The sequence below is a fragment of the Thunnus albacares genome, chromosome 19 (genome assembly GCF_914725855.1).
Source record: "Thunnus albacares chromosome 19, fThuAlb1.1, whole genome shotgun sequence".
NCBI classification, from domain to species: Eukaryota; Metazoa; Chordata; class Actinopteri; order Scombriformes; family Scombridae; genus Thunnus; species Thunnus albacares.
The window spans coordinates 28,084,110-28,108,103 of record NC_058124.1 but is presented as its reverse complement, the minus strand read 5'-3'; the positions used below and the strand labels follow the sequence as shown (position 1 = coordinate 28,108,103).

General features: G+C 36.5%; 2 protein-coding genes and 3 gene segments (V, D, J or C); 4 read left to right on the top strand and 1 right to left on the bottom strand.

The window, feature by feature from the left end:
• The window catches only part of LOC122970052, an 82,707-nt gene extending 77,960 nt beyond the window's left edge, over positions 1–4,747 (top strand). Inside the window, exon 12 of the mRNA XM_044336153.1 lies at positions 4,417–4,747. Coding sequence (XP_044192088.1) covers positions 4,417–4,427 — 11 coding nt within the window. The 3' untranslated portion in view covers positions 4,428–4,747. The remainder of the gene's footprint in view (positions 1–4,416) is intronic.
• Positions 1–23,994, top strand: part of LOC122970078 — a 916,362-nt gene that overhangs the window by 650,404 nt on the left and 241,964 nt on the right.
• The window catches only part of LOC122970080, an 891,879-nt gene that overhangs the window by 665,992 nt on the left and 201,893 nt on the right, over positions 1–23,994 (top strand).
• Positions 1–23,994, top strand: part of LOC122970079 — an 808,187-nt gene that overhangs the window by 652,525 nt on the left and 131,668 nt on the right.
• Positions 1–23,994, bottom strand: part of LOC122970054 — a 151,022-nt gene that overhangs the window by 113,083 nt on the left and 13,945 nt on the right. The gene's annotated exons all lie outside the window — the stretch shown is intronic.

Sequence of the window (23,994 nt, the reverse complement as noted above, 5' to 3'; positions counted from 1 at the left end):
CCAAAGTGCATTTCCGCAAGAAACAGCCAATCACTGAGCTTAAAATCCACTCATGTGCACTGCTAACAGCAGGCAGAAGCCAAAGATTACAGTGTTGACAAATTGATTTTACAATCTACAGAGCCAAAGGCTTCTTCTCCATAGCAACAGCAGCTGAGGCTCATGGGTATTGTAGTATTCTTAGCCGTCCACCAAAATCACAGACAAAACATGATTTCTGAGAAACTAAGTGTAAATACTGTAAACTGGTGGTCAGAATATAAACCTGTAGGATCATTCATTTATCCAGGAGAGTCCTGAGTTTCTATGTTCAGTAACATCAAGGAGATCGTTAAAGAAAATCTTGAAAACCGGAAAAACACTTGTGGAACCAGTGGCCCCTCACACTTCACAGCTATTAGATGGCACTACAGATGTTTCCTTGCTATCGATTAACACATGAAATGTTCACTAGATAAAACATTTCTAACAGTTAATGGTGCAACCTGATTTACTAAAAACTGAAACTAGTTAGTAGTTAGTAGAAGAACTTCACACACAAACTTAGTGATGGATTTTTGATTAGCTGGTGCAGCCGGTTGCTGTACTGTATATAACACGTATCATGTCGGGATGTTTGTGTTGAACTTTTACTTTGCTTCTCACTTGCTCCTAAAGGTCAGAAGTCATCTCTTGGTTTGGTGGTGGGGATAGTTGTTTCCTTCCTCCTCGTCCTCCTCATCATCATCACCGTCTACTGTGCTCGGAGGTGTAAAAGACGAGGTAAATGAAGTCTGACCTGGAAATTTACAATCACACTAAATTTTGATGAATACAAGAAAGATGTGCTCGTAAATTAAATGTTCATAATTTAACAATAAACAAAAGGCATTCTTACAGGATATATGATTGCAGCACATTAAAATGAATTATGCCTTTTTTAACAGATATACAGTGTTTTTATCACAACATGAAAAATGATAATTATTTAACATTTACTTATACCTCACTCATAGTACAATTTAAATTTTAAATGTATTTCTTATTTGATGTCTCTTATACCTTTTTTCAGAATTTTATAGATTAAATAATCAGCTTTCATGTCATAATTTTGACTTTAATTTTAGACTTTTGATTTAGTCTCAGAGCATTTTTTGCCGGTTGCCCCTCACTTCCATACACAGATGAAATTCACTGATTACTCTATAAAAATTAAAACTAATGGTATCAAAGTCAGCCTGTTTGTCATCAGAGTTTATAGCAGGTAACCAGTGATAATTCAGTAATAATTAGGTTATTCAGTAATTTGTTTTCCTTTCTGTGGGACTGAAGAAATACACCACATCTACAACGGGATACGAGATGAAGGGTTGAACCCTACAAAGCGTGAGTAATGAGAAGTGTTCCTTTTTAAAATGACAACTTCCTCTTTCTATTATGATTGAGACTGATCTAAAATTAAATCCTACGCTGTGCTTACTGTGCCTGCATTCATGCACTGTTACTATAGTGACACTGATGTCATTCGACTATAACTGCTTGTAGTCTTCAGAGGGGAACTTGTAGCATTATAAGACACAGTTCATACAATATATATCATTATAAACTTCCACAGCTTCTCAAAAGCTTCTCAAAGACTCTCCTCACCATCTGACTCATAAAAATAATTAATCTGCTGCACAATAAACATATTTCTTACCTGTTTCCTGAGGGGCAACTCAGTTTCTTACTGTAATCCAAATTAAGATAGGAGCCATAACAAGTAGTCATATCTCTGAGGCTGTTTCTCACTTAAACCAAAATTAAGATGTTTTATCATCTATTTTCCATTATTTTATATCTTTATGCACAAAAATGCATTTCTGTTTTTCTGTTTTACAAAACAAGCAAGAAGATACTACTGTACCTTAAACATCAAATTTAGTGATCTTCTTTTCACTTCTTTTTTGGCAGGTGTGGAAAGCTCTGGTGGACCATCAGCTGAACACTGCCTGATGACTTTCTCAGGTAAATGATCAAATATTTTCCTGCCACCTTTGACACCAAACTGTCCAAATTTTGGTGTTTTTTGAGTGTATCTTGGGACAGTGCACACACTTGTACAGAACTGTCCTGCATTCATCAATGAAGAAAAAAGGTGGACTTTAGTATCTCATAACTGTGACTCATCAACTTGTAATTGTGAGATCTTTCTCTTGTAATTATGAAATACTGCTCTCATAACTGAGAGAAGTGCTTATCTAATCTGTGTAGCTACAGGAACTGTTGCAGGTTATTGTGGTGGTTGAATCAGTTAAGAGGCAGCATACAGAGTCTTAGCCAAAATGCTAACGGCTGTGTTTTGTTGTTGAGCTGAATGAAAATGCAGCGAACAGTTCAAAGACGGTTTTCCTTGTAATCATGACGTACAGATCTCGTATGAGATGCTGAGTCGTGTTACGGATGTCACAATTATGACATAACATTTAGATATTTTTTTCCTTTAATGAGTGCAATGACCTTTATTATTTTCTCAGTAGCTAACAGCCGGATCTCCTGCAGTCTGGATGTGCTTGTTGAGTTAGGAATTTTCTGCAGCGTGGCTTCAGGGGATGGCCATGTTGGTCTTTCATGCGATTGTTTGTCACTTTGATCCAGACTGAAATATCTCATAAACTACTGGATGGATCGCCATCAAAGTTGGAACAGACATTCATGTTTTCCAGAGGATGAAGCTTGAGTTTCTCACTTTTTGTCTAGCGCCACCATCAGGTTATAGTTTTTGATTGGAACATCTATTGGATGGTTTGCCAGACTTCTTGTCTAGCAACATCACAAGTGCAAAACTTTACTTTGTCCAAGACTTTATGACCACATTCTTGACTCCCAACATTCCCATCAGCTTCAGCTGTACATTGTGCTAATTAGCTAATTTTAGCATGCTAACACACCAAATCAGCATGTCAACCTTGTGAGCATGTTAGCATGTTGACGTTAGCTCAAAGTACAGCTTCAGAGAGCTGCTAGCATAGCTGCAGACTCCTAATTTTGTTAAAAATTGAGTGGACAGGGGTTCTGGTTTTACCACACATTTGTCAGAGGATGTGTTCAAAAACACATTGGAAAAATTTGGACATGAAGTGCAAAGGCCTTTACTTGAAAATGCCTTTTCATTGGGTCATCAACTGATTGGTCACTGATGTTGACAGCCTGCTCAAAAGTTGGAATAAGGTGTTAATACCTGTGGCGTAAAAGGTCAGTTAGTTCTTTATAATAAATGATTGTTGGTAAATGTTTTAATAGGTGGATCAAACCAAAATGAACCCACATGTTGCACCGTCCCTGATCTTCCACCAATGGGAAACAAGACCGGTAAAGCCTGAACTGTCATCAACATTTACAGTTTTACAGTTGAATCAAAGATTCTAGAGATATATTTCTGGTCACACGTTTCATATATTAATTATCTTTTCTTTCTTCTTACAGACACATATCTAACTGAGTCGCTGTATTCCATGATTACTGACCCTTTGCCTGATGGTAAAACAGGTAAATCATTGGTTCTTCATTTTGGGTTGGATGATATTAATTGTATATAAGGAAGTTTTTAACAATTAAAACACCATGAAACACGAGTGTAAAAAGGCATATCGTACGGAATAAATTCTATCTGTTAATAAAAACCATAGACTGTATAAAAATATGGACGTAGTTACCGTGACCTCACCTGTTGGTTTCTGAAGAGCAGTTTTGAAGCTCAAAGTGAGCCGCTCCGTCCGTCGCCATCTTGGCAGTGCGTGACGCTGCCTAACTCCCAGCCAATCAAAAATGGGCAAAGAGGCGGGCCGAATGGCTGAAACAAGCCACCTAGTGGCTGGTGGGCTTGTCACTCAAATGTGCTTCATTATGAATGACTTTACAGCTTAATAAAATTTAAACGGGTGAGTTATAAAAGAAATCACCCCCTGTGCAGTTGTCATTAAAGGGGAAATTAGCTACAGAGACCAAAACCATTTTTTGTACCAGGCTGTAAACATGTTTATTTCTGCTGTAAAGTTGGGCATTTTAACATGGGGGTCTATGGGGTTTGACTCGCCTTTGGAGCCTCAAGTGGCCATTCAGGGAACTGCAGTTTGTGGCACTTCCACATTGGCTTCATTTTTCAGCCCCAGAGGTTGCCGCTTGATAAAAACTCAAAAAAAAACAATAACAGCAACCCAAAATTATTATGTCTCCAAAATCTGACATAGAGCTAGAATGTGAAAGAAATTTGATTTGCATCCAAAATAACAGCCTCAGCAGGCCTGTGCTGACTGTATTTTGGTTTGAGTTTCTTATTTTTGGTTTGGCCTTCACAGCTTTTCTTTACATTTTTCAGTTTTTCTTTTTTCTGATCTTAGTAATTTTCCCCGTCATGAATTCTGTTGCCTGTTTGTAATTCTTCATCTCAATACACAGGTACACCGTAGCTGAATGACCCGACGTATTCCTTACTGAAGAAACCCAAAGTGCTTGAGAACAATGACCAATACCTGCATAATTTTACATAAACATTTAGCTTCTGTCAGGTAAAAATATACTTCTGAAAGATTTGTTTGTTGCAAAATATGGAAAGAAAAAAGGCTTATTCCTCAGTTTTGTACGTGAAGATTAAAACTGTTTCAATGGGACTATATTCTATTTTATTGTATTCCTGCAATCCTTTAGAATGAAAGCCTTTGAATATTTATGTTTAATAGATGTTTTGTTTAAAAAAAAAAGTTTAAAAAGTACGAGAAAACAAAATGCTTTCGTGTCCTTTGTTGCTTTGTTTGAGTTGAACTGTTTTTCATGTTGATTTATGAATAAACACTTGTACAGTACGACAGAGTTCTATTCTGTTTCGATTTTCGCTGGTTCACAGCACTTCTTTTCCTTTTTTCATATCATTCAGGAACTGATACTGAAAATGAAACTCTATTTTTTTTTACAGTTATGATGCTTTTGATATCCACATTTACTATTTCTTTATTTATAATTTATTTTTGACAACTGAAACCTAGCCCCAGTCTGTGCCTCTCATGTGTTACATTTCATTCGAGTCACAGAGACAAGCGCAGCCTTTTGTGAAGAATAAATACGAGGCAAACTTCCAAAAATCCAGATGGGGGTTTGACAACACTCAATTCTGAATGCATTTCCAGAATCCTCAGAGAGTCTTCTAAACACCTGGATCACAAAAAAGAAGATTTTTATTCAGCATATATTCTGTTGAATTCACCATTTACTGATGTATAATGTCCTTTCTTCTCGCTGTCTCTACATCCTTATATAGACCACATTCTAAACATGAAGAGTTATGACCCAGAAAGTAAGAAAACAACCTACTGTCCTGGACTCATCATATTAAATGTTTCCATCTCCCCCCCACCTTATCAGTAACATCCTGTTTGGACAATTTCAGCGTCTTCGACACATCTGTAATCAAGAGGAGGACTTTGATCTAAAATCTGCAGAAATGAGGCTATAGTTTGCAGAGCGGCGGTATAAACATGAGGATCTGGAAACATCACACCTTACAGCTAAATCTATGGATAAGAAGAGCCTCTTATTCAAAAAACAAAAACCATCACATAGTTAAAATACTTACTTTGTGTCGACTTACAGCAAACAGTCTACTCAGATCCGCAACATTATCAAATGCAAATGGAATATATTACAAACTGCAGAAATTGTTTGCTGAACCTCCCACCTTTGTCTCTAGAAGGGCTCCCACTTTACAAGACAAGCTGGTCCACAGCTGTTTATCACTTCCTGGCTTTATAAACCTGTGGGCAACTTCCCCTGTGGTAACTGTTGCCATTGTGGCAATATTTCCAAAATGGACAGATTTGTCGATGTGTTCACCAATAAGTCATATAAAATAAATCACATTGCTAATCGTAACACTTCCTTTCTGGTATACCGTCGTGAATGTCCCTGTGGTTTTTTCTATGTGGGGAGAACAAAAAGGAGATTTGAAGACAGACTTGGTGGACATAAAACTGCTACTTGCACAAAAAAATCCAAACCATCCTATGGGCGTTCATTACAACCAAGTGGGACATGGAAACCCCTCTTCCTTGAAAGCTGTTGCCCTCGAAGTGATACTTAATCATATAAGAGGTAGCGAGAGACTAAAAAAACTCCTTCAACGAGAAATGTTTTGGATTATGACATTGAAAGCCACTAAATCTCCAGGACTGAATGATGAGGTAGACTTCCTGCCGTTTCTCTAATATCTAGTCAGAAAGTATTGTGAAAACTTTAGAAAAATAAGAACAAAAAAATAAAAAATAAAGAACAGGAATTAACTTTACTTCAAAGCACATACATGGAAATAGAGAAGGATGTAGAAATCACTTGCATCAGTGATCTGTAGTGCAGCGCTGGGTGGAGAGAATTGTGATATCACGGAGAGCATGATGTGTCATTCAGTGCAATTACAGTGGAAACAGTTTTCTGACACAGTTTTGCCTGATCTGATCAGAAAAGGTGAACATTTACCACTGAAATGTTTCACTCATTCAATCACTGTGGATAAACATGTAATCCAGCATAAATGAGCACCTGCATGAAACATTCAGCTCAGCAGTGAGGCTTGTCTGTCATTACTAGAGCATTAAATTAGTTGTTACTGAATTTAGATCATATATATATGATAAATTATGTTACAGTTTTTTAGGACTGGTTTCATGCATGGTTCAACACTGAGTATTACAGTGTATCTACAGGAACAGCTTTCAGTGGGCTTTATTTCTGACACCACATCTTGTTTTTTGTTTGAATATAGATGTATTTCAGTGTGGTTATGATTTGGCAGATGGCTGTCCGTATGAATACATGTTAGTGTTCGAACATAAACTGAAGTGTTTGGAAGTGAGGATGTAAACATGTAAAATGTGCCGCAGATCCAGGGAACATTAGCATTCTTTCACCATAAAAAGACACTGAGAGGTGTTGAGAAAGAGGTTTTCTTTTTTCAGGAACAAGTATAAGTTTCCTGTTATCAGCCCACACAGCAATGTGTCAAACATTATTCTGAATATTGAATCATTTCAGTCTGTGTCAGGATGAGGGTCAACATCCACACCTGCCTGTTTGCCTTTGTTCTGGGCTGTAACGTCATTGCAGGCAAGGAATTTTTAAATGAATCTATTAGTATGTGCAATTCTTCTTGTCACCTGTTTTAATTTACAGTTTTATAATATAATTAAAGCTCCAAGATGAACGGGCCCTCACGCCTCTGCGCATGTCAGGCTGCGGTGCAATCAAAGGGCTTCTGTCACGGGCATGTAGATGTCTTCAGAGCCGGGCTGTTTTCAGACAGTGCAAGAAGGAGATAAACATCACTTCCTTTGTCCACTATTTTGCCTGCTGTTGGGGCTGCTTCGTTGAAACTTCGTAGGGGGCGCTATTCAGCCAGTTTGCATCATTGATTGAATATTGTCATGTAGACGTGTTCAGGCCGGGACTCTTATCAAACATGTAAAGTCTGGCGCAGACTAGAGCATTTACAATAAACTTATAGCAACTTCCTCTGTCATGGCGAAACATCAAATCTCAACAGTGTGAGGATGAGAATTTTCTGCAGGGTGAGACATGTCTGTCTCACTCACACCTGTGTCATAAAAATCATGCAAGTTTTGCACCCATTCACTTCAATTTCAATTAGTAAATTGAAAACTCTTGATGAGTTTGTATGTAAAACAAATTAATTTCTTTATTTTCATCACATCAATTTTTAGAAAAGTTTTTTTTCCAAACAGAGTGGTACATCCTGGCAGCCGAAGCCTATCTGTGCAGCTGAACACAGCAGCTCCTCCGTGGACTGTTTCATATATTTTATTTTAGTTTATTTAAACTTTGGACATCTTAAATGTTGTTTGTCTTGAATGTTTTCATTTAAGACCATGGGCAAAAGTTCATTGCTGTTTCTTGCTGTAAGTGTGTAACAGAATAGATAGAAAACAAAGTTTTATTTGTCTCTCTTTTTTTTTCTGATCCTAAAAATGATCCGATCCGTGACTCAAATCCGTGATACGATCCGAACTGTGAGTTTTGTGATCCGTTGCACCCCTAGTGTTAACATGTCAGCTTTGTAGACTATATTTTGTATGTCGTGCACATAGATGAGAGTGTGTAAGTCATGTATTTGATACATGCATTAATACTTTCTGATGTGAACCTACACTTTTAGATCTGTGAATGTTTTTAGTGTTCAGTCTTTCTAGTATTCAGCACTGATCTGTTCCTGTATCACATTATAAGCTTTGTGGTACTTTATATATTTCTGTATACTAAGAAAATACACAGGAAACACGTGTAAATCATTTGATATCTTGTCTATTTTTGATGAGAACATAAATCTGTTGTCACAATAGAACAATACTATAAATTTGAATTTGACTTTGTTGGTAAAATCACACATCTGAACCAGTCCATGGCTAAAATGAGCTCTTCTTTGTTTAGAAACAATATGTATATGCTAAATGTCTTTAAAGAAGCAGCCTTTACACCACTCAGGGGTTTTTGTTTGTTCTATTGGCATATAAAATTGCCCCCCATCCCTCCGATTTCATCAGGTGGGGGACAATGATATAGTTTGATGCGGTTTGTTGGTTTTCCTCCTGTACTCCCCAATGTTTTGAGTCACCAGCCGACACTGGTGTGGGGGTTGAATGCAGCTCATTTTTGTAGGATACAGCAGAAAGGCTTATATACATACAGTACATTATATACAAACTTTGCATGAAGTTTGGTGTTATTATCATTAATTTTACAATAATTATAGGTGTTTCATTTATAATCCAGTAGTGGGGATGACCTATGAGGGGAAGGGAAAAATGGAGTGAGGGTGACAGTTTAGTGATAAAGTGCTGTAGAAAAATACCATCAAAACTAAAATTTGTAGCTCTGTACTGCAGTTTTGTCTTTATTAGGGCCTGAGCACCTAGCAGTTCGCTCACACTCTCCATTCAAATATATGAGTATTTTTCTGTGTCCACACCTGACAGTACACATGTCAATCAAACTTTGACCAGGTCATGTGGGTCAAAAGTCTTTACTTTTCTAAAAATAGATTTGATGAAAATTAGAAAATTAATTTGTTTTACACACAAACTCATCAAGAGTTTTCAAATTACTAATTGAAATTCAAGTGAATGGGCCCAAAACTTGCATGATTTTGATGACACAGGTGTGAACAAGACAGACATGTCTCACCCTGCAGAAAATTCTCACACTGTTGAGATTTGATCTTTCACCATGACAGAGGAAGTTGCTATAACTTTATTGTAAATGCTCCGATCTTACTTAAGGCTTACCAAACTTTACATGTTTGGTAAGCCTCCCGGCCTAAACACGTCTACATGACAATATTCCATCAGTGATGCAAACTGGCTGAATAGCGCCCCCTACGAAATTTCAGTGAAGCAGCCCCAGCAGCAGGCTAAAGCGTGTCTTTCCCATGAAACAGTCAAACAGCAGGGTTTATATGCTAACGTTCCTTTATTGTTTTCATGCTAACATTATTTGTATGAGGGTTGCGTCTGTGCTTTTAACCAGTGGTGCTGGTTGATGGTTTGGGACACACTCAGTTTATTCGTCACTACCTGTAGAGCTAACTTTGTGTAGCCTGTGTTAGCGTTACGATTGCTACTAGCTGCTGCTTCTCACTGGAATATGTGTAATATGTTAGCTAGCCAGAGCTGACAGGTGTCTGTCAAAGGCAAAAAAAAGTTTCAGAAATGCAAAAATGACACATACAAGTCATTTTAAAGGTTTGCAGCAAGTTGCTTTATTTCTAAATACTGAAATGTCCATATATAAGCTGTCATGACATTGCAGCTACATATTCTCTTCCCCCCCTGCTGCATGCGTAAATGCAAAGTAACAGTAAGCCAACATCACTACAATAATAATTGTAATTCTTTTTAAAGTATATTCAATTATCATATTTAGCTGTAATATGGCTACTGTGATGATTTAAAAATACAGGATAAAGAGACTTAATACATTTTAATAGTTATAACTATTAAAAATCTCAAAAGTCAATGCATGTCAACCTGCTTCACACTTCTGTTTTAATGATATTCATATTTTCACACACTATTGATGTTTCCCAATATTTACATAATGATGCATACAGTAAAACCAAAAGCAGCAGGAACATGAAAATGAGTTGTTAGATGCATGTTTGTGAATGAGAGATGTTGTCAATATAAATTTAGCCCAAAGCTCATAGTTTAGTCAACGTGAAAGAGAGAAAGAGACTGTTTAGCTGTGCAGGTTGTTCAGCACCTCTGTCAACCAGACCTGTGTCCTGTCAGACTGTATGAGGATGAACACTGTTGACAGGTTGGTTTTTACCGCTCTTGTTTCTGTGTGATGGAGGATCAGAGATGATTTTCTGTTTCTGCTGTGTGTTGCTTCTGTATCTGTTGCGCTACAATGGAGAGAAGGTAAACATAGAGATGATTAAAGATATTTTCAATTCACTTCTGTTGCAACTTCATCAGTCAGCATCACACATTTAAAAGAGTGCATTATGTTTATGTTAATGGTTACAGTAATGAGGAACATGACATGTCTGTCCATGTCTTTGTCTGTTAATTATGAGGATATCTCAAAGGCTACTTCTTCAATTTTAAAGATATCTAGTAGAAAGTTGGGCCTTGTGACAATGAATGTGAGAAAGAACCAGTTATAGCAATAGCACCATCATGTGGCCGTTCTGAGGCACTTCACGTTTTGGCTCATGATTCCTGAAATGTTAAGTGGAGAAGCTGAATTATTTTTCATGGTTAAAAAAATAAAACCTATAAATATAGACCACTGTTGGGACTACATGTGGACCACAGTTTACCACATGTTTCAAGACTCCAAGAAACGTGAGCCCTGGGGGTTCACACCCAAAGTGTGAAGCTCCACCCATGGATCCAGGTTATCGAAACTAGAGATTCCCCTCTTATCCCTCTCTTTCTCCTCCAGTCACCAGGTGACTGCAGCCATCTTGATATCCAGTTATTCCTGCTGTTATAAGTAAAATCTGAAAATATTGAGTCTTTCTTGAGTTTAAAATATCATCTGACTGTATTTAAAACAATATTTGCTGCTCAACATTTTCATATCCACAACTTTCAGGTCATTCACCTCTTCTCCAGGTATTGACGGTGATGCTGATCATCAGGATTAAAGAAAGTATTACGATCACCACACGAACAGGCATCTGCCACAGGTAAGGAGAGGCTGGAAGACAAGGAAACATTCACAATCACTAATTAGTTTCTTTCATTTTAATCTTAGTGAATATTACTGTAAATCTAGCGTCTTTTCCACATACTCTGAATACATATCTTCATCTTTGAATTCATGTTTTCACATCTTCGTTGTAAGCTCTGACGTACACCTGTTACGACTTTGTTTCATCATGTGATCATACCTGTGTTTGTGTGTGCAGGTATAGTTGAAGGTGTCTTTTTATCTTCTGTGTGGGATCATTCAAATCAAGGTTGCGGGTTGTTTTTAACTTTGGTGGGACATTTTTTGTCGGACGGCCAAAATAGTTGTGTATGTGCATTTGGTCTCCATCTCTTTTCCTGCTCATATGTACACGTCACACACAGAAAGAGCCTGACTCTGCAAAATGTTTACTTTACTGAATATGCATTTGATGACCTGCCTGAAACCAAACTTGTATCATGAGTTTTTATTTATATAAATCTGAGACCAAAATTAATATTTAAAATGAACGTTTAATAGACCGTCACAGTAAATGTTACAAAAATAAATGTATAACAGCCTGTAGTTGATGTGTTAATGTGTTTGAATGATCTGTTGTAAAGTTTTCTAACCTCACCTCTGCAGCTCTACGTTTATAATTCAACATTTAGATCTGGTTCATTTTACTCATTTACTTGTTCATTTTCTATTTGGGTTTATTGACTTATTTATTTGCAGTCATACCTGTGTTTGCAGCTGGTGGTGATGTTGGTTCTTCATCATCATCAGTGCAGAATAGAGAAAATATATATTACAGGGCAGAAAATGTATTTTACTACAGCTAACTGTTTACAGAATGTCACAAAATGATTCGGTTTTTGAAAAAGGAACAAAGTTACTTTAATATTTGTGCTGAGTCAGCAACAGTTCAAGTTCTCACAACAAAAACCACCTGAATGTTGAGCATGTTGTGTGCCCGACTTCCTACATTGAAACTGTAGTTTCACTTGAACACAGTGTTAAAACTTTCCCAGGCTCTTATATCTCTGCTACTACTAGTTTACTAGTTTTAATAAATCAGGTTGCACCATTAACTGTTAGAAATGTTTTATCTAGTGAACATTTCATGTGTAAATCGATAGCAAGGAAACATCTGTAGTGCCATCTAATAGCTGTGAAGTGTGAGGGGCCGCTGGTTCCACAAGTGTTCTTCCGGTTTTCAAAATTTTCTTTAACGATCTCCTCGATGTTACTGAACATAGAAACTCAGGACTCTCCTGGATAAATGAATGATCCTACAGGTTTATATTCTGACCACTAGTTTACAGTATTTACACTTAGTTTCTCAGAAATCATGTTTTGTCTGTGATTTTGGTTAAGAATACTACAATACCCATGAGCCTCAGCTGCTGTTGCTATGGAGAAGAAGCCTTTGGCTCTGTAGATTGTAAAATCAGTTTTCTCAACACTGTAATCTTTGGCTTCTGCCTGCTGTTAGCAGTGCACATGAGTGGATTTTAAGCTCAGTGATTGGCTGTTTCTTGCGGAAATACACTTTGGGAGTCGTAGTTAACTTCTACCTTGAAATATTTATGTACACAATCGACTTTTTATCTTTAATTGTTCATCTTTTTTCTGGTGATTTAACCATCCAAGCGGTAGAAGTGCTCAGTGTAACATTGTCCGTGAGAAAAATGAACAGAATTTTTACCTCCGGAACCAGGAACGCCAAAAATATCTCCTCTAATTTTTCAACTCTATGAGAAACAGCCAACTATGTAAACAGGAAGTGACTGTAGCATCATGAGCTGTAACATAACTTCCAACAATAACAGTTTTAGGAGCCAAAAGATAAAATAAACTTAAATGTGAATCGTTTTTCAATGTAGGTGTGACACAACAAAATCCACCTGAATGTTGAGCATGTTGTGTGCTCGACTTCCTACATTGAAACTGTAGTTTCACTTGAACACAGTGTTAAAACTTTCCCAGGCTCTTATATCTGTATCTGTTTGTTTAATTACTGCATTTAAAGTGTTTTCTGTTGTTTTGTTAATTTAGATCAATCACCTTTAATCAGTTTAATTTAACATTTAGATCTGTTTTATCTTACTCTCTCCCTCCTCTGTTTTCTTAGTTTTTGGTGGTGCTGGTGCAGTTGTTGTTATTGTTGTTGTTGTCGGTGGTGTCCTGTTTTCTTCTTTGTGAGATGGAGGAAATAGATACAACAAGGCAGCAAAAGACATTTTACTACAGAAAGTTATGAAATCATTCATCAGTGTTGAAACAGGAAATAGGTGATGGCCAGTTTTGTGGTGAGTTATCAAGCAGAGCAAATGTTCTCATGACTTAAACCACTTGAATGTTGAGGATATTGTTTCTGTTAAATTTGAAGCAGCATTAAAGTTTCTCTCTTATGTGAACTGATCATATTTGTTATTGTTCAGCCTTGTGTGTCGTTATATTTCTGCATATAACTCTCTGTAACACCAGGCTAGCTGTTTCCATCTGTTTCCAGTCTTTATGCTAAGCTAAGCTAACTGGCTGCTGGCTGTAGCTTCATGTTTAATGGACAGATATGAATGTGGTATCGATCTAAGTGGTGGTACCAGTTTTTCCTTTCATTTGTCACCCGTCTGTATTTTACATATACAGAATATACGTTGCCTGTAAAAGGTTTTCACCCCTCTTGGAATTTTACATGTCTTTTCACACCCATCAATAGAAAATACTCTTATGTGTCAAAGTAGAAACAGATCTCTACAAAGTGATCTAAATTAATTACAAATATAAATACATCATCTGTTTTATTTGTAAAATATAGATCTGGAAAGACACTTGTAACTATCACATTCAAATAAATGTAGTGGAGTAAAAAGTACAATATTCTCCTCTGAGATCTAGCGGACAGGAAGTAGAAAGTAACATCAAATGGTTCCTAAAAACTGTATTTAAGTAAATGTACTTAGTTACATTCCACCACTGGTTGATCTTCTCTTCTAACTCTCAGTAAGAAAGTTAAACATGTTAATAAATTTCCCAAAATGTCAGATTATTCCTTTAAATAACTTCTTCTCTGTGCTTTACCTGCCTTCATATTTTTGTGTGTGTCTTTGAGTTCTTGTGTCTCACCTCTCTCAGACTGATCACCTTTGATCACATTTAGATTTGCAGCTGGTTTTTCACCACAGTAGTACAGTCCAGAGTCACCAGGCTGCACGTCTGGTATATTCAGATACTTGTCAACAGTTGAAACATGAGGCCTGATTTGTTGTTGTTTTCCATCAATCTCTCTGGTCCATGTTGGATCATGTGACCCTCCAACAACATCAGGACATGTCAGAGTGACGCTGGACTTCTCTGCAATACTGACTGTTGTTGTTCCTGTGAGCAACAAACATTAAGTTAGTAAAAACCAAGATTCATGTTTTATAACATGCCATCATAAACATATGTATTCATGATAAAGTCAGTGACACATGGAAGAGTTTTGTTCCAAAACAAGATTTTCTTTGATAAACTAACTTCTGTTTCTACACAAAGTGGAGAATTGTTACAGTCACTAAAAGTTCTCTTACTGTATTGATACCTAACTTAAAGCTGCACTAATATATTGGCTGATATCAGCTTATCAGACTGTTTGTGTCGGCCACTAATTAACAGAAACATCAGTACAGAAATATGACAGATAAATAAAGGTTTGAGGTCATTTAGAAACAGTTTCTGCACTGATGAGTTTATTTTTACGCTGCAAAGTGTCCTGTGCAGAACACACTGTGATCACACTTTGAAGTGATGCTTATTGAAAATGTTATAATCTTAAACCAGCAGTCAGGTGTCCATATGAAGAGTGAAAGAGGTTTTCCTCGCTGTAATCATTCCTCCTGTTCATACTGGATATTAAAAGATCCTTCAAATGTGCTTTCAATGGAAGTGATGGAGGCCAAAATCCACAGTGTGTCCACACAGTCATTTAAAAGTCTGTGAAGCTTCTATTCAGCTTCAGCAGTCTGAGTTAGTCATATCAAGTGGATATCTGACACATTTACAGTCTTTTTAGCATCAAATTCCCTCTTTGTGTTTCCTCGGACAGTGTTTCCCTGTTGAGCTGCAGGTGGAAGTATAGTAACAAAAAGAGGAACTTTGGCACTAAAAAGACTGTAACGTTGAAAGATATCTACTTGATTTGACTCATTTGGACGCTGAAGCTTCATATTAGCTTCAGATAAACTTTGAAATACATTTTTGCACAGAAGGAGGACTGTGGATTTTGTCCTCCATCACTTCCATTGTAAGGTCATTATGAAGGGATCTTCTAATGGTCAGTATGAACAGGAGGAATGATTACAGCAAGAAAAACAGCTTTAATGTTCATTTGGGCTCCTGACTGTTGGTTATAAGTTCCTAAATGAGGTTTTAGAGAAAAGGACTTAATTCAGGTGTTTGTTTCCTGTGTGACTCTACATGAACAAGACGACCTGTTCCTTTAAAAGGAAAAGAACAATAGAAATGACGTATTAGAGAACTTTAAAAAGATATTTTTCTTCACTGACCATAAAAAGCTGTTTATTAATTTACCACAAACAAAGTAAAGCACATCACATAAAAAAATAAAATAAAATGATTAACGTGTAAAAATACACAGAAATATTTAAGTAACTACAGTAACAAGAAGTTAATGTTATAAATTAATTCGGCCTCTATTCTTAACAGTCAGTGTGAAATTAAAACCTGGTTTTGAGTTATGAAAGTAATAAGTAATGATGATGTTGTTTCTTACAATATATTTGTTATTGAAGTTAAAACCACATTTACCTTTGAAATGCATCATTTCATTAATATGTCAATGTATGTATTTAATCACAGTTTAGAAAATGAAAAGTGAAGCACAGAGACGAGACTTTGAAACAAGAAGAAACAGGAAGCAGAACAACTTTGACAGAGTTTGATGTTACCTGATGGGATCACCGTCAGTTCCACAGCTGCTTCATTATTACACAAGTATTTTCCAGAGTCTGAGACATTCGCTCTGCTGATGACCAGTGACTTATCTGCTGTTGAACCGTATCGTTTGTGGGAGTCACTGAATCTTTGCTCTCCATCACCATCAACTATTAATATGTCAACTGTGTTTCCATTAATCTCTCTGCTCCACGTCAGTTTACCCTCCACAGAGTGAGAACAACGCAGAAAGACTTGTTGCTCCTCTTTGACTATTTGATGGATTATTTCTGCAAAAGAAACACAGTTTACAAGAACTAAACATCCATTTTCAGAATGTCAACATTTCTAATATTGCAAAGAAGTGAAAAGTTGTTTTCCATCAGAGTCAGAATCACATTTAACTGTCGAGTGCAAACTGCTAATCATGAAAAACATGAAGACCTTAAAGCATTACTGCACTTCACTTTTAACTTCTAACTTTACATCATTCACACCATCAGCTAATGTGTGTGTGGTGGGGGGGCAGCGGTCACAATGCACTGCAACCTTACATGTGGTTTTGTGTGCGTGCACATTTGTGCACCACCGTCTCTTGTCACTGTGTGAGTCTGTAGATATTTTAGATCATTTTTAGATCATATAAATATATGTAGGTTAGACTATGTTTGCACCTTCATATTACTGTTCATCTCTTTTTACTATCAATATTAATGTTTGTTTATAATATGTTTATATATATGGTCGTAGTGTTATAATGTAATATATATATAAATTGTATATATATAATATAATATTTTTATTTTTGATTTCCTTTTCATCTTTAATACTATTTCTATCTTTAATCTTAGCAGCTATAAGTTAATCTAGGAGGGCCTAAACTGCATTTCACTGCACATTGTATTGTTTGTTTTGTGTACGTGACCAATAAACAACTTTGAACCTGATTTATTCAAATACATGAATATGACAATGAACCTGAACGTGTTTCAACAAATCACTAAAATCTCTATAAAATACTTTATACATCAGCTAAATTCACTGTATGGAGAAACTGACCTTTACCTTCAGACTACGATATGAACAATATGTAAAATACTGGAAACAATGGACAACATACTTTATATGTAAAAAGTAAAAGTAAGTAAATGTATTTGTACAGCAAGTGCTTTACAAGCACGTAATACAATATACAAAAAAGAAAGATTCATAGCAGATGAAGTGACCACCCAAGTCACGTGATTAAATAGTGCAAAACTAAAAAACACAATAAAACCATAAAATGCTGACCTGGTGCTTACAGGTTACCCTGCCTGTCTAAACGAGTTTGTCTTTAGCTGCTTTTTAAATGAATCCACAGAGTCAGCAGACTGTGAGGGAGCAGGCAGAGCGTTACATAGTTTAGATGCTACGACTTCAAAAACTCGATCACCTCGAGTCTTAAGGCGTTTGTGTGAGACAGACAGCAAGCCTGACTGTGCAAAGCTCTGTAAGTAAGAATGAGAATCTTAAACGGGATCCTAAATGTGACAGAGGCAACCTTTACTGGAACAACAACCAGAACCTCCGTCTCATCAGCACTGAGCTGTAACAACTTTTCTGCCGTCCAGTCTCTAATAGCGTTCAGACAGTCGAGGAGCCTGGGAGTGTAGATACAGGCCTCTAGTTCTCTGGCAAAGCAGGAACTAAGTTAGATTTCTTTAATATGGGCTGGATAGTAGCAGCTTAAAATAGGACAGGAAACATCCCAAAGACAAGGAAGAATTAACAATAGCTCAATTAATTAATTAATTAATTAATTATCAATACTTCCTATAAGATGTATCATGCTGCACTCTTTTAGCCTGAAAACACCAGTAAAAATAAAGAGTTGCACCACATTCATCACTCACTCTATGACATGAACAAACATGAACATTATTATTGAAGCTGATGAAAAAGAGTAAAGTTCTTACCTGCTGTCACATTACAGCCCAGAACTAAAGCTAACAGGCAGCTGCAGATGTTCATCCTCATCCTCCAACAGACTGAACCACAATGAACAGAGACAGTTTCTATCTGAGAGAAGAACAGGAACTCAGTGTATACGTGTGTTCCTCTGACTTTAAAGGCTGCACCCTCACTTCTTAAATATCTTTCTTTCTCTTTCTTTGTGGTTAATGAACACTGATGAGGAAACTCTAGTGTGAACAGTGTGATCATGTTTCACACGGACAGTTCCAGGACATGAAAGTAACTCAAATGACTTTATTACATATTAGTTATTATTGTTTTTAAACTGAGACTGAGAGACTTTAAAGTTTTACTCGCTGATATTTTTTAGTTTTTTGTTTTAATGTGTGTGTGTGTGTGTGTGTGTGTGTGTGTGTGTGTGTGATGGTTGTTTTGTGTGAATGAACTGTCTTCTTGTGATCTTGTATGTATGTAATTTGTTCTCAGGTCTCTTGCTGAAGAGATTTTGGTCTCAATGTGATTTCCTGAACAGATAAAGATGAACTAACTAACAATTTAGATTCACAGATCTTTTAAAAAATGTTTTAATTAATTTGTTTGCAGATTCCTTCTTTTTAATTTTAGGAAAGTGATGATTTGATTTGTACACAAAGGCATTCACATATTATAAAAACACACTTTTACCTACATACAGTATGTTCCAACACTGTCTCATAAATTACCTTCATGTACGACTTAATAACAGCAAATATAAAATTGATCTGATGAATCTATGTCCAATATTTACTCTCTTTTAGCTTTGGTTATTTCTCCTTGAACTCCTGACAACAATATCTGGCTCTTTATCTCATCACCATTGAAAGACTAACGAGCAGGTCAAAGAAACTCAAACTAATCAACTTAAAATCATTGAAAGACAGCTGATCTGAACAATGAGAGCTGCCGAAGAAAGAAGAAACCAAACCACCACATTCTGGGTGAACACAGTCCGATACAGATGCAGCAGAACTTTCCAGCCAGATATCTAACCACACAGAGACCACTCGAGCACAGAAATTGTTCAGCAGCAACCATATATGTTGATTTAGAGGAAACATGACGTGCTTCCTGCATGACAAACGTCTCAGTGAGGGGACATTTTTTCTAATCTCCAGAACTTTAATCTGATCTGGTGTCATAACAGAGAAGCAGTGACACTGATGCAGGCAGTCGGGTCACTAATGCTAAATACAGACACACTGATGGTGTTTTCACAATATCACAGAAAAACTGCTTTTGCGTGCGTCTTCATCATTGTGTTTGTCGTTTGTTGCGACGGCTCTGCGCAGGTGCACCAAAAGATGTGATCAAATGTGTTGAACTTTGACCCCAGTTGAACTAACCTTTGTAGATGCTGTTGACCACTGCTTGAACTGAAAGATGGACTCAAGACAAATTACTTTTGTTTTTGAATTTCCAGAACTGGACAATAACAAACCCGACCTCATATCAAGACCAGACAAAAAATATATTTGCTTGGTGAAATATCAGCAAGTAGATGTTGCCTCGTTTGGGACTGTCTCATCCACTGTGTGGGAGACAGAGAGGTCAATCAAATTATCCAATATCCTTATTTTCAACAATCATTGCTTTGCAGCAAAACACTTAACTCTGGTCCAGGAAACAAGGTGGTTCAATAGAGTTAAAAGGAAATCACACATAGAACATGAAGCAGAAATGACTTCTACATAAGTTTATTAATAATTGGTGCACAAAAATAGAAATGGGGAAGGATATGGAACTCTAGTCATTGGTGTGTAGTGCAGAGTTGGGTGGAGAGTATGTGTGAAGTGTGACATCATGCAAAGGAAAAACAAAGAACAACAAGTCTGAACAATCCTCTGAATTTATTCTACTGTATTCAGAAATTTCCAGATCTGCATCAAAATGCACAAAGTGAAAGAAAATGATGCTGAGCAGCTGATGGTGACTGATGATTGTTTGGAGAAAAGTTCACTTCTGTCCAGGAATATTAGAGCTCAGTTTCTACAAGGATGAATTGTGCAATCTGTCATGTAGCTGTAGCATCACCCATAGAGGAAATACCATCAACTACACTACTGCTACACAAACATATTTAAATGGCTTTAATGGCTCAGTGATCATGACTCAGACTTACTGAAAAGTTTGCACAATTACTGAGGTGTTTTCCACAAGTATTGAATGTAATTCAGATGCATTTTTAATTATTTTATATTATTCATTTACATCTTGTTTTATATAACAAACTGGCAGATGAATGCTTCTCAAATCACTCGGAAAGAAAGGGAATAATTGGATGTGTTTCCCAAAATGTTGATCTATTATAAATAACACAAAATCAATAGTTCTAATGCATTTTCACATTATATACAGCATTTATAGACATGTCATTTTAAATCCAGACAGTTGTCCTCCAGGTGCTGAAGGCAGTGCTGAAGATGATGATGATGAGAAGAGGATTGCAATTATTATAAGAAGAAACATCGGTCACAAGAAAGGAGCATCTGGAAGATAAGTGAACATAATCACAACCTCATCAGTCGTCAAGTACAAAGATGTGCAGAGTGAAAAACAAGATTCATGTCTTATAATTCATTATTATCTGCTGTCATGCATTCAGGATAAAGTCAGTGGCTGAATGAAGAGTTGAGGGAAAACCCAGCTCAGGAATAACAAGGGAATAAGAGGGTAATATCTTGTGAACTACAGGGTAATACAGGTAATACTATTATGTACTTTGATGACAAAGGACATATAATATAACAGAGTAATATGCCAAAGATAATGAAGTAAACATTGTGTTTTGATTCTCATGTCAATCTGTGGTAGATAAAAAAACATGTTGTGAACTGAAAGCTGCAAAACTTAACATAGATGAAAGGTGTTTTGTGATTTTGGAGACTGTGTGCCCTGCGTCTGCATCTGCATCTGCATCTGCGTCTGCATCTGCAATAAGAGCTGGTCTGAGCAGGATTTATCACAAATGTAATTTTATGCCAAAATAAGCACCAAAACTGAACTGCGTCAGCTAATAAACACAGTCTCAGCTGCTGCTCTCCTCCCACGTCGGCTGAAGCAGCTCCTTTGGTGTCCAGAAATGACCAAACAGGCACAGATGCAAAAAATAGACTTATGTCGGATGAAAACTGCATAAAGACTGCATTTACCTGCCGCTGGGCTTGTGCCGGCAGGAAAATAGGGACCTCAGTATAATTACCATGAATCAGGGCTGGAAAATGAACAAACACATTTCCTCCAAATTCTATAGTTATACTCCTTTAGAGACTAAACATTAAAGTGATTACCTGGAAACATTGGTGGTAATTTCTGCATAATATTCACTAATCAGTGATGTAAAATGCTGAATTACCAGTTTCTACTTCATTTTGTGGTTTTGCTACGGAGCCTCTTAACATCCACCCTTTTTTTGGAATTTTCACCCATGTGGCATACCCGAATGGAAACGCTGATAACAGAAGAACTGTGAGGCCACAATGCATGTATTAGGCTTCATTTGAAAGGTAACATCTTCTAGTTCCTGGAAATGTGCTTGATTAGCATGTAGCTAAAACACAACTGAAACTACAACAGTTCAAATATGGCTCAAAAAAGTGTTTTTGCTCCTCATCTATAATGAGTCATATTGGAATAACAATAACTAGGACATGCTTTATGCCAGAACTATGCAAATCACCACATATCTTCTACATCTTGTCAACCACACCTGTATAAAATTCCAGACCTCTAGACCTGATCGGATCGAGGGAGTTTTTAGTTTGTGTTGTCACTGGTGTCCCCGAACCTCTCCAAAATGTCTCCTAGTGGCCAGATTGTGTCAATTGTTTTTACTCATTACTGCGGTTCTTACAGCAAAACTATTGTGTGTGTTTCCAGGTCTGAAATAATAGATTTTACATTATGTTTATTGTGAATGTGATGATATTACACTGATATTATTATATGAGTATTGTGAGACCATGGAACTAATTATCACCCCTCTATTTCCTTTTTGCTGATAGTATTATGCCACCTAGTATTACCTCTACTGATAGATTTTACAATTACCTTATTACTAAGTAAATATTAACTCTGATAAAACCTGATGAACTGTTGTTAAACCATTTTTACCTTGAGATGTTTTTTATACATTATTACCCTCCTGTTTTGATATTAGCAAGATTTAACCAGTTTATTACCAGAGTATTACTGAGACGATTTCACCTCCTTATTACCTTGTTATTACTGAGCTTGAATGTAAAGTGTTAATGAGTTGAACTCTGAAACAAGATCTTATTTGAGACACTAACACCTGCAGTGGATGACACTTACTTACTGACGCTTGACTTAAAGATACTCTGTGAATTTGTTACAGCTCACAGTGAGCTGAGAGAATTTTACAAACACAACAAATAACTGCTCGATTACAGTAACAGCAGTAAATATGGTTAATTTTAAAGTTATGAGTCATATATGCATCCTTTTTATGCTGCACAATACTTTGATACAACATAAAATCTTTCACAATAAACTTTAAACAACATATTAACCTTACAATTGTTAAGTGGAAATTAGATTTTTTCTGTTTTTGATACAGAAAAAAACTTCTAATAAAGTTTAATGTTACCTGATGGGATCACTGTCAGTTCCGCAGCTGGTTCGTCGTTACAGAAGTATTTTCCAGCATTTGAGAGAGCAGCTCTGTGAATGTGCAGCGACTTGTCTGCTAAAGAACTGTATTTCTTATAAGGATCATGAACATGTTTTATGTCTCTGTCGCCATCGACTGTCAGTACATCTAATTTGATTTTGTTTCTCTCTCTGCTCCACGTCACTTTACCCTCCACAGAGTGAGGACAGCACAGAGTGATTGAATCCTTCTCCTCGATTACTTCATGGATTATTTGTGTAAAAGAAACCCAGATTGCAGTGAAAATATCGAACACAGTATTATTAGTAATATTATGAGAAAGTCCTGTCTACTAGATGGTTTAATAACAGTCAGAATAATATTTAAATGTCAAAATTGAGCAGTGAGCAAACATTGAAACTGACTTTGTGTCTCTTTCTAAAGAGGAGATGGATCAACTTTTAACTAATGGCTTTACTGATGGTTAATAAATAATCTACTAATGCTTTACAGATCAGTTATAAGACAGTAATGAGAGCAACTTTGCCAAAAACATCCCTTTGGCTGGTGTTCATCCTCACTCACGCTGACTTTTTCTTTTTAGCTCTTTTTGTATTCATCACGTTGGGCCTTCTGGACCAAAACCCACCTATTAACAATACTAACATTTACACATGTAGACTTGATATATCAATATAAAAACACTTAAATAATGACTTAATGACATTTATAACCACAGACATGATGGCTTAGTGCAGTATTTATTAATAACATTTATAACTGCATTATTACCAAATAAATAAATGATAAACACCAGCAAAGGGAATTTTTCACGTAAATATTGACAACCCAAACCTTGTTCCTATTAGACAAAGAAATGTAGGTTTAATTATATCACACAGTTCATTCACTTATTCACTTTTCATGTATTTAAAGATTTTAATAGAGTGAATCTAAAAGAGAACCTAAAATAATGTAAACATGTATGTACACTAGGGGTGCACAATTCAGGAAATCTCACGATTCGATTCACAATCGATTCGCGATTCAAAATCAGTTCTCAATTCATTACAATAGATTTGATTCTAGATTGATGTTTTGAGTTCCTCTTTCCATTTGACTGCAGCAGACAGTCTGTCAAAGGCAAAAAAAGTTTCGGAAATGCAAAAATGACACATACAAGTCATTTTAAAGGTTTGCAGCAAGTTGCTTTATTTCTAAATACTGAAATGTCCATATATAAGCTGTCATGA